This window comes from Mauremys reevesii, linkage group 5 (genome assembly GCF_016161935.1).
Source record: "Mauremys reevesii isolate NIE-2019 linkage group 5, ASM1616193v1, whole genome shotgun sequence".
NCBI classification, from domain to species: Eukaryota; Metazoa; Chordata; order Testudines; family Geoemydidae; genus Mauremys; species Mauremys reevesii.
Genome location: NC_052627.1, coordinates 34,309,467 through 34,325,907, shown reverse-complemented (window position 1 = coordinate 34,325,907; position 16,441 = coordinate 34,309,467). Strand labels below are relative to the sequence as shown.

The 16,441-nt window shown below is 38.8% G+C and overlaps 1 protein-coding gene across 3 annotated transcripts in view; it reads left to right on the top strand.

Annotated features, from left to right (window-relative positions):
* Window positions 1-16,441, top strand: part of BANK1 (B cell scaffold protein with ankyrin repeats 1) — a 282,847-nt gene that overhangs the window by 248,851 nt on the left and 17,555 nt on the right. For all 3 annotated transcript variants that reach the window (XM_039541897.1, XM_039541894.1, XM_039541895.1), the window contains 3 exons: window positions 11,384-11,452; window positions 13,771-13,949; window positions 15,551-15,614. In XM_039541897.1, the coding sequence (XP_039397831.1) occupies window positions 11,384-11,452; window positions 13,771-13,949; window positions 15,551-15,614 (312 nt within the window). The remainder of the gene's footprint in view (window positions 1-11,383; window positions 11,453-13,770; window positions 13,950-15,550; window positions 15,615-16,441) is intronic.

Here is a 16,441-nt window from a genome sequence, read left to right as displayed (position 1 = left end):
GTGCTTTTGACCGAGAAAGAAAAAAAAATTTCCCCCTCCACCCAAGAGCAAGACAAACTGGTTTAACCAGTGTCTCTCGCCCTTGCTAAGTAGCTCTCAGTATGTGGTCTCCTGTAACGAAGCCTTGCCAGAAAACCCTCATTCCCTCCAGCCAATGTAGCTGAAAATTCCTTCTAACCCTGAAAAACTGCTTTAAACCCCCTTTGGTAGAAAAACCTTGCCTCTGTATGGCTCTCAGGTTCGTCACCGGTGCCAACCATGTCATAGGTCTCACCCCCACTTAGAGCTGTTGGGTTCCAAAATGGGGACCTGCATGGACTCCCCTAAACTAAAATCCTAGTTTAGATCTGGTAAAAGCTGCCACCACCCAATAATGTACGTGTATTGGGACACAGTCCTTCCCCAAAATCCTTAGGGATCCCAAGAGCCCCAAATCCATGGAGTTCTTACACCTAGGAGAAATAAACCATTCCCCCCTGCTTCCTCCCCCATCCCTTTTCCTAGGAGAGATACCGGGATCCAACTACAGAGGGACGCTTTCCTCCTCCCCCCTTCCCTTTCCCTGAGAATTCACCCAAGGAAAGATCAACCAAGTCCTTAACAGAAAAGATTTATTAAAGAATAAAAAGAAAGTAACTGTCTCTGTAATACCAAGATAGAACAATACCCAGGGTCTAAACTTATCAATTTTTTGAGAGAATTCCCCCTTCCTTCTTTCTCAGTAAAAGCAATAACAGTACAGAATTAAAGAAATTCTATAGCAAAACACAGAATTGCAAATACAGAAATAAAAGTATAAGAATACTAGTTCCTTACTAATACTCACTAGCTTGAATAGAAGAATTTATTGCAGAAACCTGGGAGGGCTTGATTAAGATGTCTGTACTCCCGTAACTCCCAAGAGAGACTCTCTAAAAAAAAAACAAAGAACAGAAAAAAAAACTTCCCTCCACAGGGATTTGAAATTATCTTGTCCCTGATTGGTCCTCTGGTCAGGTGTCCACGGGTACTGCTTGTTAACCCTTTACAGGTCAAAAAAAAACCTTAACCCTTAACTAACTGTTTATGACAGAGACATTTAACTAAATTCATCAAAGTTTACATCTCTCATAATGTTTTCAAGATGTCATCTCCAAGTAAATTTTTGATCTTTCAAAGTTCAGATGTAGTTGCCTATGCCAATTCCTTATTTCAGTTTTGCATTAGAAACTGAGCAAAGCTTAGGGAGCCAAATTCCAACTCCTTTAGTCTGCAGCCACTGTGCAAACAGAATACAATAACCAGGGTCCTGTGTATATTCTGCAACTCCTATTGGCAAAGAATTCACTGTGGAAAGTCCCCTTTGCCATAGAATTGTGCTGCAGAATCTCAGATTTCATTTTTAAAAGTATTTTCTAGTCTGTAGGGTTGTAGAGAGATGCTTGGTTCAAGTTTTCAAGGTTGAAATAGTGCATCTGCAGAGCCTGAAACAATAGCTTGAACACGTGTGAACTGTCCCGTTCATCTCAGTCAGGGTCCTGTGGATTCTGTAATTCTGCAACCCTGTCATTTGGCATTTTTCCAAGGTGTCACTGCAGTCATGCTTTGAAGTATTTGTTTTCTTCTTTCTCTTCCCTGCTGGAATCTGCCTACATCTGCTTTTTGCTCTCCAGCTTTCCTTACACGAGAAAGTTAATTGAATTACAGTGCATGCTTAAAAGAATGCCAGACATGTTGTGGAAATGCAGCTAGGGCATCTAAACCATTTTAACTGTCTTGTAGTGACACCTGGGGGCGGGGAGAGTTAAAACAAATATAATGTTTCTTTAGAGATCTAATCAGAGATTACAAACTCTGAAATGCCTTAATCATAAACATATGGTTAACGCATAATATGACTATAGGACAGAGTTAAGGTTATTTATGTATGCATTTTCATACTTACTATATTTGTATTTCTTTTTAAATTGAACCTGGAAAACTGAATTTTCAGGGTTTATAATGCTTTTGGTGGGGGTGATTATAACATTCCTGTAATGCATTGTACCCTAAACTAGTTACAGGTACTCTCAATCTTAACTCCATTTTGACATAGTTTTTCTCTGGGATATATGTATCTATGTATTGTATGTAAAGTGTATTGGTTTTTCATTTATAGTTTGTTGGATTTCTGTTTTTTGACATACATGCACCATACACATGCCTTAATCAGCCATAATATGAATATACATTGAAAAGGCCATCTTTTTAGTATTTTAGAGATAATTGTAGGTTCAGGTTGGCTAAATAAGTGTAATAGAAGTGCATAGCTTCATACTTGAATTACCCAAAGCAGAGAGGCTCAGAAAATAGAAACCTGCCTTGGATGGAAATAAATTGATATCTTGGCCATCAAAATGAGGGTTTGTTTTACTGATGCCCTTTGCACCTTTTTATTCTTCTTTATGTGGGAAAGGACAGAATAATCTTCCTATGTCACACAAGCAAGCCCTTTCCCACATAGTACTTCAACCATATACCAGATGTTACAACAGGGGTGGGCAAACTAAGGCCCGAGGGCTGCATCTGGCCCTCCAGATGTTTAAATCCGGCCCTCGAGTTCCCACCAGGAAGCAGGGTCGGGGGCTTGCCCCGCTCTGTGTGGCTCCTGGAAGCAGCAACATGTCCCCCCTCCAGTTCCTAGGCATAAGGGCAGCAAGGGGGCTCTGCACGCTTCCTCCACCACAAGTGCAGCCCCTGCAGCTCCCATTGGCCAGGAACCTGAGCTGCCTGGCTGCGCCTCCGTGTAGGAGCTGGAGGGGAGACATAGAGCTGCTCTGGGTGCTGCTTGAGATAAGTGCTGCCTGGAGTCTGCACCCCTGACTCCCTCCCCATGCCCCATCCCTGATTCCCCTCCCATCCTCCAAACCCATCGGTTCCAACCCAGAGCACCCTCCTGCACCGGCAACCCCTCATCCCCAGTCCCACCCCAGAGCCTGCACCCTCAGCAGGAGACACCCTCCTCCCCCACCCCACCCCGGACTCCAGCCCCCAATTTCGTGAGCATTCATGACCCACCATACAATTTCCATACCTAGATGTGTCCCTCAGGCCAAAAAGTTTGCCCACCCCTGTGTTACAACATATGAGTGGTAGAGCTTGATTCATCTCTGTACGTGTCCATTGTATATACAGCATTATGCTTAGACATCTTTTCAGTCATTCCAAAAATTGGACTAATTTGTTTTCACTTACTTCGCCCACACTGAGCATTTGTTGCCAGTTGAAATCATTTCAGCAAGATGCAGAGTGGTTTTAACGATTTTACTTTCAACAGCTGGAAGACTAATTCCATTTCTGATTACTCCAGCATTTCAAAGCTCAGCAGAAATCTCAAAGCCTATCAATTAAAGTACTTCCCAATCAGGGATATTGTCGAGAGTACCCATCCTGGACTCACTTCATTTCCCCTATTGATGATTTTGCTAGAAACTCTGCTCTTAATTCTCACACCCCAAGCTATTGATTTAACAATACTAGTAGAAAATAGAGTACAGATGCCTTTTTATGCAGTAATAATCACAACTTCACCTCTATATTGTGGTTACTCTATTGTCCCCTACTTTAAAAAGGAAAAATCCTTTGAACACCAATAACCCTAGACATACAAATGGGAGAAAACGCCCACAATGGAGAAAATACTGCAGTTGGACTAGGTGGGCTCTATGGAGGTAAAGGTGAGAGAGTCAGAGAGGTGAAATCTAACCCCCTAAACTGAAGCTAGGGATGGGTTTCAATAAGGACACTTCTAGGGTGGGCAAGCAGGGCAGTCGCCCCAAATGCCAACATTCAGGGGGCTCCATACTACTCAGCTGGGGGTTTGGTTTGGTTTTTCTCAGCAGGCTATTTTGGTTCATTTGTTTTTTGCTCAGCTGCTTGTTTTGGGGATGGCACCAAAATCCATTTTCTATCCTGGCTGGCAAAACCCCTAGGGCCATTCCTGGGCATCGGTCCAGTTTTTTAGTGTATTCACAGCACTTGTGCAGTGTGTTGCATTCCCCAGAACATGGAGCTTGTGGCCACTCCCTTGGCTGGCTTCCATCAGCACCTTCCTTACCATTCTGTGCAAGGTCAATCTGAAGACCCATCCTGCATTAGAGGCGCTCCCTTTATGACTTCCACTCCCCACACATGTGCAAAGACCAAGTCATGAGCTTAAATGGCACTGAGGCCTGGCCCGCTACACTATAAGTAAATGTCCCTAGTAAGAATAGATGCCTCTTAAATAATTCCATATGTTCGGTAACATAAAGATAACCCCACAGTAGCATGTGTAAAAGTTTGGGGACAAATTCTATCCCAAAATGCACATGCACAGATTCTATTTTCATCTATGGAAATGGTGCGCTTAATGCAAGGACATAATTTTTCACTTTTATTTGGACAAAGATAACTCCCTCTCCTCTGGTCCCTCCCCACACTTTATCCTTAATCTCATTCACAAACGAGGAATTGACATTTTGCTCCTCACAGGGCAAATCTGACAGCAGCAGCAAGAAACTGCAATAATTGCATTATTAGTGAGTAAGTTAGAATGTAAGTCATGAATGTAATGATCAAACATACTCAAGAGCAAGTTAACTTAAATAGATTAAAATATTATCCAATAAAGTTCACAAAACAAACATATTAAAGGTTAATGCTAGGAAAAGCCATACTTTAATCATCTTTGGTATAAGATACCTGAAAAAATAATAACAAAAGAAAGATAAATCAAGATGATATATAGCAAAGACAGTTAAACTAGGATACCCAAAAATCTTTGCAAAAAAAAACTTTAAAATCCATTGGGCAAATATATTTATATTAACATCTAATATTACCTCCTTCTGGAAAAATTACATGAAGCAAATTATGAGCCTTTACTGAAAAGATTTTTAAAATGTTTAATGGCAGAAATGACCATTTTGGTTCTTCTTTCAAATCCTTCCAATAGAAATCCCCATAAAGATATTAGAATATTGCAATTTTCTATTTTACAATATATTTAGTGTAATAAGATCATCAAGGTTAATTAAAGAAAATGATATAGTGCTGGTGGCATGTAATGTAATGGGCCTTAATAAGATTGTAAGATGGAGGCAGTCATGAACACCAGATGAAGGTTATAAAAGTTCCTTCACTGGAGGTTTTCAAAAGGAGGCTGGATAGCCATCTGTCTTCGATGGTTTAGACTCAACAAATCCTGCATCTTGAAAGGGGATTAGACTAGATGACCCTTGTGGTCCCTTCTAATCCTATGATTCTATGACTCTAAACTGAAGCTGGAAGATTTCAGTAACCTTTTACAATATATAATGTTCTTATTAAAATACCTGAAACTTGCTGAAAAGGGTCCCCATCCATTTTAAAATTCTGGGACTAGACAAGGATTCTTCTCTAACAGCAATTCCCCCCAGGAGATACTCATCCCATGTTTAACAAATGAGAAAAAATACCCTGTAAAACCATCAACCTGTAAAGAGGAGGGGAAGTAATTAGAGGGGAGAAAATAATGGACACAGAGATATTATAAAGAGTTTTCAATACAGATATGATACTAGTATCTAACTGTCACAATTCAAACATTTTATTTCAAATTCTTGACAGAGGTAGGCTTTAAGAGACCACTCACCAAGATTAAAAAGATTATAGCCTCCAAGGGCATAATTTTAAAACTATATGATGAACTTTTATTAAACTTGCTGTAGGGCTAATTAAGAAAATAAAAGAATTAAAGTTAGGTTTTTTGGTTAAGAAAATAATATATTCGCTTTATTATTCATCGCTAGTAAAGAAAAGTTCCCAATCAGTAAGTAAAAGAAGGTTGTGAGAATAATAAGACGTATAACCTGGCTGTTGCTTGTCATGTGGGAAGGATGTATGGTTCAAAAAGCAACTAATAAAATAAAGAGCTGCAGTAACAAGGCAAAGAAAAACTGTCTTAAAAGAAACAAGCACAACCCTTCCCACTGTTCTGCTGGTGAGCAAGAAGGGATGAGGAGATAAGAAAGGAAGGCCTTAGAGGAAGGAAATTGGGTTTTTGCTAAAGTCAGCAAGTTAACTGAAGGTACAAAGAGAGCTGTGAATCTGAAGGTTCTTTGTCAGATCCTACCTGGTCATGCTGGAGTTCACCAGGATGAGATGGTTTCCCCTAGCTCTGACCTATTTGTAAGTATAGTGATTGCATGCTTATGAATACTTTGTTACTGTATTGGGTGTAGTGACTGCTTATTTTTAAGCTGTTAGGCATGCCTATTGCAATTGCATAAAATACCATTTGGCCTTTGGCCTTAATAAAGGAATTCATGGTTAAATTAGTCGGGTGGTCTCTGATATTAATATAGTAATTTCAAATATTAATTTATTCCAACACTTGCCATTGAAGACTAATGTAATTATATTAATAAGTGGAGAAAGTTTTAGATAAGAAAATTCCCTGCAGTCTTGATTCAAAGCCCACTGATGCCAATGGTAATCTTTTCTTTGTCTTTATTGGTCTTTGGATCTCATCTGGCTGTGGTCTCTTATTTGCCATATAGCAGCTCCTCTTTCGTATGTGTAACTATAAAAGAAAATAATCATAAGTGCTATTAAAGTGGTACCTGACAACCTCTCCTTTAAAGGAAATCTACAGAGCTGTGTCATTGCCTTTAGCTATATTTGGTAGAAAAATTCCTAAGCACAGGAATATTAGTCAATTATCTTAAACTTCATCATGGACAGAACAAAAGAGAAATTACCAATGGATCTATTAGTAAAACTTTGGGGGCTTACAAATAAAAAGATCTATCCACTCCATAATAAAAAATTGCTCACACATTTTGATAGCATCAGATCTGCGTTTTGGCAGTGCTTTGAACAAGAAAGGAGCCCCCTGACAATATACTGCGTCTTAGAGTATGGGATAGTCTCATAATGGACAAGCTCCTGGATGATATAAGACAGGGGGAGATTAGATTCTTACAGGTTTGGCTATCAATTTCTAGAATATGAAAATAAGATGAAATAAATAGAGGCCTTGGAAATACAGAAGTATATTGACTTCAGTAGGAGTACTCATGCTTAAAGATAAGCATGTGCTTAAAAGCTTTGCTTCATAGGATCTGATCCTGAAAAGATGCTGAGCGCCTTCACTTCTAAGGCTATAGGCCCACAATTTAATGCACTATATGCACTTAAATAGTCCCACTGAATTCAATGCACATGAATAAAATTACTCACATGTTAAATGTTTGTAGGATGGAGACTCAAATGCTTTATCCTTAGAATTCTATGTGACTACACATTCTTTTTCATATAGTTGTATACATTATTGGGCACTGTGTAAATTGCAGAATTCATTTACTGCATCTTAATTTTGTTTCTGATTAAGAACCACCTAAATAGTAATTGCTGGTAATTAGGAAAGGACAAACAAACATTAGCAATTGCTATTAATTCACTTCATTTCGATTGCTTTCTTCTGTTTACTGTTATAAATAATAAACAACATTTATGTTAATGCTATGTACTATCTCCAAAATACTTTTAAAAATGGTTTATTTAATCATTCCAGTTCCCCATGTGAGGCAGCCAACAATTACGCCCTATTTTACAGGTTGGAAAGCTAAGGCAGAAATGTTAAACAACCTGTCCAGTGTAATAAATGGAATGTGTGCCAGAGATGGAATTAAAATTCAGGAGTTCCTTGGGTTCAGACAAGTTTTAAATGCTGCACTATACCTTTCACTCTTGGATCCAAATTCTGATCTTACAATGTTAACTCCATTGACTTCATTGGAGTAATTCCATTTGCATCAATAGAATGCAATATGTGCACCAGTTTAACTGAGCTCAAAAGCAAGCCCATGATGTTTAGCAATTATTTGTAAATATTGTAATACAAATTATATGTCACTAATGTGATAATGTGTCTATTTATTATTAATTATTGTTGTTTTGTTGTTTTCTAAAATACCCTTCACCATAATATGTGGGCACTCTGTGGCTGGCTAAAATCATGTCTCTCTATGCAACAAAACAACTTTACAAATTAAACCGCTCTACAGCCAAAATGCTTCTGAAATAAATGTAGTCAAACTTTACTAATTCTGGGTCACTGAGAACGAAAATGATGCTTAAAATTGTTGATTAGCTCTAGTTTTTCTGTTTAGCCAAAGTGAGCAGAGATGCCTCGTACTTGTGTGAACAGTGCAGATAACTTCTGCTATGTTTGTGGTGAAGTGACTTTTGCATCACAAAAGCGCAGTATAACCACTATGGTTAAGAAAGCCTATCACCTTTATTTTGGCTGCAAAATTGGAGATCAGGACAAGAGGTGGGCCCCACACATATGCTGCAACACTTGTGCAACAAATCTTCACCGGTGGTTGAACAGAAAAAGGAAATCTATGCCTTTTGCAGTGCCAATGATTTGGAGAGAGCCAACAGATCATACCAGCAATTGTTACTTCTGCATGGTGCCTCCAGTTGGGAAAGGTGTGTCAAAGAAGAAAAAATGGACTGTGCATTATCCAAACATTCCATCAGCTATACGCCCAGTACCCCACGGAGAAGGACTGCCGGTTCTGATGCACCAGAATCATTCTCACTTGAGTCAGACGAGGAAGAGGATGAAACTTCTGGTCCTGAACCATCAATGTCACAGGACCCACATTTTCTCCCATCCTCCTCCTCTGAACCACACCTCATAACACAAGGTGAACTGAATGACCTTGTCAGGGATTTGGAACTACCCAAGAGTAAGGCAGAGCTGTTGGGCTCCAGACTACAGCAGTGGAATCTCCTGGCAGGTGATGTTAAGGTTTCCATGTTCCGTGACCGTCAAAAGGATCTTGTCCCATTCTTCTTCATGGAAGGTGATCTTGTAGCCTGCAACAACATCGAAGGTGTGATGGCAGCCCTCAACACCGTTCACGATCCAGATGAGTGGAGACTGTTCATTGATTCATCGAAGACGAGTCTTAAAGCTGTTTTACTGCATAATGGCAATGTTTTGCCATCAATTCCAGTTGGTCATGCAGTCCATATGAAGGAAACCTATGACAACATGAAACAACTTTTGAGGTGCATAAACTATGACCAACATCAGTGGCAGCTTTGTGGCGATTTGAAGGTTGTTGCTCTCTTGCTTGGTCTGCAGACTGGATACACAAAGTACTGCTGTTTTCTCTGCGAATGGGATAGTCGTGCAAGAGATTCCCACTACATCAAGAAAGATTGGCCACTCCAACAGTCATTGGAGCTTGGGAGGAAAAGTGTTCAGCATCCACCACTTGTTGAATCAAGGAAGATTTTGTTACCACCCTTACACATCAAGCTGGGTCTGATGAAGAACTTTGTCAAGGCCATTGACAAAACACAAGCAGCTTTCAAGTACCTCCGTGGAAAATTTCCAAGGTTCAGTGAAGCTAAGATAAAGGAAGGTGTCTTTGTTGGTCCTCAGATTCGTGAACTTCTTCGAGATGATGCATTTGACCATGAACTGCGTGGCAAGGAAAAGACGGCATGGAAAGCCTTCCAGTTAGTGGCAATAAATTTTCTCGGAAACAACAAGGCAGACATCTACAGGTTGTTGGTGGAAAACCTCCTCAAGGCATACAAAAGCCTTGATTGCAACATGTCACTAAAGATACATTTTTTGCACTCTAATCTAGATTTTTTTCCACCAAACTGCGGAGCAGTGAGCGACAAGCTCGACGAGCGATTTCACCAGGACATTGCAACAACGGAGAAACGCTATCAGGGCAAATGGAGCCCATCAATGCTTGCAGACTATTGCTGGACAGTGACAAGAGATGCTCCATTTAATGAATACAAGAGACAAGCCAAGAAGCGCCGAGTAGACACTGAATAGGACTAAACTATGTACATAATAGTTTTTTGCCTTTTGTTTCATAATAAATTTTATTTATTTAACCCTTTTGCTGATTTTTAAAGTGTTACATAAACAGGACAGGTGAAATATTATCATGTAAAGCAACCATAAACACATGAAAAGACCTAGGTTTACAATTTATGATTAAAACTCTACTATCTACACAATATATATAGACATAAAATGTAAAAACTTAAACATCTTAGAAACAGTAGCCAATCAGTTGTTTTAATTGTCATATTTGAATTCAGCACATCAAAATACATAATAAATACCACATTTTATCTCTGAAGCAGACGACTTCTCAAAAATTGTAGACCAGTGTTATTAGTAAAATGACATAACTACAAAAAAGGGTTAAAAGAAAAATCATGATTAAATATAGACACGTACAAAAAAAATTTCTTCTCCACAGAGTTTCATAGCAAAGATCTGGGTATTTTTGTAGTCAGTAGCTGTATCGTCCAGTGCAAGCTAAATCCAAACTCACACAGAGGTACAGTTTTAAAACTCTGTTATTAGGAGAGCTGCAGTAGCTAACAGCTTGTGCACTCTCAATAGTTCTTGTGGCAGATTAACTAGTAGTGGTGCTAAGGTTCTCATATTGCAATACTACAGCGGTCTTAAAAAGAACAAATAACCCCTTTTCAATGCTTTATAAAGGCTATCTTCCTTCCAGCAAAGGCTAACGAAGGAATCCATAGGTGGTGATTTTGGTTTTTTTGTCATAATAAGCAGTGTTACTACACATCTATGGACATTCTTCATTGGTCATTCTCTCCTTACTCTGGTCACAATTAAAAGATTCCTTGCCCATTTGTGTTCAGGAGGCCTGCTTTTCCAAAGCTTTTAACAGCCTGCTATGATCTGGAATCATTTCATTATAAACAGGCTTTCTGTTCCTTTTGTGATTTTTATGCAACTTTTTCCACCATGAAGAACTAGCTTTTCTTTTCTGGTCTCTCTGAATGACCCTGAATGGAAGGCAGAATACATGTTTCTTCCTGGTACTGTCTTTTCGCTCTGTTACTGGCAAAGTTCATCCAAACATTCTCCGATAGACTTTTTTTTTTTTTTTTGGTTGTTGTTTTTTTTCCTGTGTGTTTTGCTCTTTACTTGCACTGAGTCGCTGCACATTTTAGCACCTTTTTAGTCTTCTCTTTCGTAAACATCTGAATTTGTTCCTGCACCGCCTTGTTCTTGCAAAAGAGTTCATTCTTTGGACTTTAACTACTTGAAGTTGATTCTGAGTCTTCCAACTACTCTATATTACTTTGGCATCCAATTTCCTTTCCACTGCATCGCTTTTTGTGCATTCTTCTTTCACATGAGTAAATTCCAGAAATGCTTCTGGTATACATTGAGAGAGAGATTTTTTTTTCTCTTCCACCTTGCTTTCAATGGTCCAAAATTACCTTGCAGGACACTGAAGTTCTGATGAGCATTGAGCTATCTCCTTATTGTGTAATTGTGACCAGCTTCCTAACATTTTTAATTTTGTTGCAGTGTTTCAGCAAAAGGGCACCAGAAGTCAGAGTGATAACGAGAAGATGTACTGTGCTTTCAGGAAGCAAGGTGTGGAACCTCTTTTTGCTATTTTAACTGTCTTGATGCTCCTTAATAGGACTATGAGAGTTTTGCTCTGGCTTGATTTTTTTTTGGATGATTTAATACCTTTTTTTTTCCTACCAGGATGGCCTAAATCCCCAATAGTACTTCAGCTTATAAAAATCAATTCAAATAAATAAAAAGTTATTATTTTAACAAAGCAAATCAGCGAGGGGCTTTATAAAAGCTTTTTTGAAACATATGAAATAGCAAAAATGATTTTGCACTTTTCTATCAGCTTTTGCTATAATGATCAAAACTAAAAAAGGAGGAACTGGGTGGCTCATGCGTATGCTGTGCACCCGTTCTAACCTGCCTGAGTCAATAGCAAGTGACCAAAGCTTATCTCTTGGGTGCTTTGTAACCCATGTAAAATGAGTTGCTGGTCCCAGCCCAATTGCTGTTTGAGAAGAGTCCATATCTCTAAATAACTACCGCAACTGGCATTAATTGGTATCCTAGCATAACTAGCGTTGTTACTGTTAAATGAATGAACATGGAGTAGAGACTGAATTATCCTTCCAGGAAATAGCCCCTCTAGGTCAGGATTAGGGCGTATTAGTTGCAGCAGAGTAGAGAAGCTGTATTGCAGTTGTCTGTTCAGTGAATAAACAGAGAACGCCACTTGCCAGTGCTGTCAGTGTCACTTTTTGCAAGCAGTAAATTCATTAAAAAAAATAAATGTTGAAATATAGGAAGTTTCTGGGTAATGATTCAATAACTGCAACATTTAATAATGGAGCATTGCTAGTGTATCCCTACAAAGGTTATTCCCATGAAAAGTTTTAGGTTTGATTTTTTTTCCCCCCGCCTGGCATCCTGTATAGTAATTTGCACTCTCTATGCACAAATGTAAATTATTATCAGAGATGGAAAGTGGTGGAGATTCATGGCCAACGTATGCTGGTTCATTATATTCTTGGAAAAGAGCAGAATGGGGCTCAATAATGACTTTTTTCTCTTCATCAAGGTATATTTCCCTTTGCACAGCAGGTCATCCCTCATGTAGAATAAAGGGATGTTGTGCATAATCAGACATAATCAATTAAAAGCTTACATGTAGGTAAAGAAAAATACTATGGCTCCAGTTCTGAGATTCAGTCTAGCTGCATCCTGTGTAGGAGATGAGGTGAGGGGACCAGCAGTGGCATTATGCCACCTTTTTTAGTTCCCTGATTCTGGGGCTGACAGAACTGTTTCAATATCCCTCAAAAAATCAGATCAGTCTCTGGGCTGCTTTAACCTACTCCCAGCTGCCTTTGCCCCCAAGCAGCCATTCCAATAGCTGAGAATACTAAGAACATATGGGCTAAACCGTGAGAGTGACAGCATTGAGCTCCATATTACGTCTCTTCAATTGCACACCTGCATAGGGATTAGTTACACTCTAGTCCTATGAAGCTACATAGAAATTATAAGAGTTCTTTTTGACCCTGCATATTTTCTGATCATTATAGCTGAGTGAATTATATGAAAATTCAAAACAGCTTCTAACCTACTCTCAGCACAAGCTATTGGGAAATATGATATGTGAATTTGGGGGGAGAGGAAAATGGATATTGATGGGAATTTGGGGAGTGAGGGAAATGGATATTAATGGGAATTTGGGATTTTCTACTCCTATCCCCATGTAATGTCATGGTTTATAAAGCCAATAACTTGGCATTGATATAATATGTCTACATATGATACAAATGGCTCTTAGCCACGATGATCAGGGATGCAACCCCATGCTCAGGGTGACCCTAAACCTCTGACTGCCAGAAGCCAGGAATGGAATACAGGGGTGGATCACTCCATAATTGCCTCGTTCTGTACACTCTCCGTGAAGCTCTTGTACAGGCCATGATTGGAGACAGGGTACAGGGCAAAATGGACCATTGTCTGACCCAATATGGTAAGTCTTATGTCAAGACTTCCTTTTGAATTCTGTGGAATTTCATAATTAATTAATGGTACGGCACTATCTCAAAAGAGGAGCTGCTATATAAACTTAATTTAATGAAGAGTGAACCAATCAGGCAAATGGCAATGAGTTTGAAAGTTTTGTTCACCAGGACACACTACTTCAAAAGATCACTAGCAAATAGCTCATTGCATTTTTCTCTATAGATCTTGGCTGTAAACTTGGTTAAGATGGTAAGGATTAATTGCCATCTCCTTACAGATTTGCTGCTCACATGCTCTTGCTCAAAATGAGCCTTCATTGAAAAGAAAAACAGTTTTAGAAATGAATTAACCGTCTGTGCCTTTTTTTTTTAACTCTTTACACTTGATAACTACAGACAGAGTTCGAACTGACACTTCCACCTATACCACTTTGAAACACAGCATCCCTTCTGGACAGGACGAACTGATCCTTTTGCAGGAACAGGTGAAGAAGGGAGCAATTACTGTGGATGAAGCACTTGAGAAATTTAAACAATGGCAGAATGAAAAAAGCAGATTAGAAATTCCACAGCAGGTATACTTCTGAAGGATTATGTTTGCTTGTAGGACATCTTGTCCAAGAGTTTCAAAAATACGTACCTAAATTTGGAGTCCTAAATCCATACTTAGGCATCCAAATAAGCGTACATCTATACTGCAGCTGTGATTCCCAGCACTGCCAGACAGACTTGCATGAGCTCTGCTTGAGCTAGTGCACTAACAATGGCAGCATGGACGTTGCAGTGCAGATGCGACTTGGGCTAGCCACACAAGTTCAGACCCAAGAGTTCAGCAGGCACAGACTCAGGCAGCTCTCAGCCTCCGCCTATGCTGCTACATCCACACTGCTATTTTTAGCGTACTAGCTCAAGCAGAGCTAGCACAAGTCTGTCTGTCCACACTGGGAATCTGGCCACTCAACTGTGGTATAGACATACCCAGGGGCCCTTATTTTCAAAAGTGTTGTGCACCCAGCAGCTGATTTCAGTGAGAGCAGGTGGGTTCTCAACATTTAATTTAGGTTGAGTATTTTGGTACCTAACTATGGATTTAGAACATAGCTTTTGCACCATTTTGTTGATGTTTTGTTTACTTTTTTAAAATCTTTTTCTTATTGTTTTGATCATCTATGAAAGCTGTGTAACACGTATGAAAAATGATTATCTTTGAATTCTTCTCCATAAGCCTTCTCTCATTGAATAAGCTGAACCCTTCTCAATTACTCGCAGGAGGGGAACCAACTCCCAAAATGAATAGAGCCAGCTAATGGAAGTTTTACCATTTCAGATATGTAAGACATTGTATATACATTACATAGGGTTTTACACAGGTCTCAAACAGCTTGCATGCAGAATTACGCGCTACAGTCTAGTATATACATATAGGGATCAATGTATTCCCACCCACCACTAAAATGGAACCACTTTTGTATTGCAGCAAAGAAATCATTATGCTGGCAGTAGCCCCACCAGCAATTATCAGAAGTACAAAGAAGTGAAGTGAAGAATAGGATATCTTCCAGATCCCTTAGACCATGATTCTATTACTGTATCAGTATTCATGCTGAATAGTGTTTTATTCTGCAAATAGCCCCATTAAAATGCCTGTTTCGATTTGCAGTTCACAAGTAATACATGGGCTGAAATTTGTTCACACTAAACATTTGTTTTAAACAGAAAATAAATATTTAAGACTCAATATGTCTTTGCAGACAATCAGTGGGATTACTTGCATAGTAAGATGCTACTTATCATGAATAAAGATGGTAGGATCAGGCCCTAAAGTTTCTTTCTACTAGCACTTTATTTCTCAATTGGCTAGAAAATTACTACCTCTTATTATGGCTACAAAGACCAATGCAGACTGTCTAAATCTATGTGGATATGAGTGTAACTGTCATCTAGCCCTAGATACGCTGTAACTTGCTGATGGTTTGGGGGTAAGTTCTGAAACTAAAAGGCTGCACCTATAGAGCAGCATAGCATTCTTCCTTGCCTTTTTAAATGATTTTCCTGTGGTGAGAAGCTAAACGTTCAGAATACTAAAAAGCCAACCTTTTCCAGCAATTCATTCATTATTTTTTACAATCAACCCTAGTTACTGATTTTTATTGTTGTTTGTGTGTTTCTTTTTAAGGAAAAAGTACGCCAACTCAGAGATAGCATTATTGGGAAGAGACCAGAAGAAGAAATTTTGTATGGTAAATTATATCTAAGTAGCATTTCAATACAATGAAAACATGAATTGTGGGATAAATATGCCATATCTCTGCTAAGGTACCAATCCAAATCCCAGGTTGGCCTTTAGATCAGGCCCTAGTGAGCACTTTGTGTATCTTGGTTTAAATCACAGGGATTATTTTAAATGCAATAAAGTCTTGATCAACTTTTAGGGTAAATCCTGACCCTTCTGAAGTCAATGGGAGTTTTGCCATTGACTTCAGTTGGGGCCAGGATTTCACCCTCAGTGTCTACCGCTCAGCTTGTCTGTAATGCACTGTTTTTCTTAATAAAGTGTTGGGACTAGAAATGGGCAATCAATTTCCTAACAACAGTTTATGTGGTGAATTTAGTCTTTTTTTTTTCTTGTTTGTGATTCATCAGTGAACACACATTGGTTTTTACAAACTTGTTCACTGTTCAAAAATATTCATATTTAGTGCCTGTGAATTGCTCAGGAACTGCTCACTGCAAGAGCTTTTTCACATAATTAGTATTCATTATTCATTATGTCAGCTGAGGTTTTTTTCCATTATTTAAAGTTATACCATATTGTTTTATTCCTGATGGGATGGCCTGCACTTTAAAAACTACTTGCATTTCTTCCCCAAACAAATTTCATTCTGTCTTGAAACTAAGTTTGTTTCACAGTTAGACAAATCTTGAGTATGAACCTGAAATTTTCCCGCAAATATTTATACAAACAAAACTCCATTCATAGAACATTTGTTAAAAATAGGATGTGAACACAGTCAATGCAAAATTCTATTTCTAAATCACAAAATGTTTGCAAATTATTTTTCTCTCT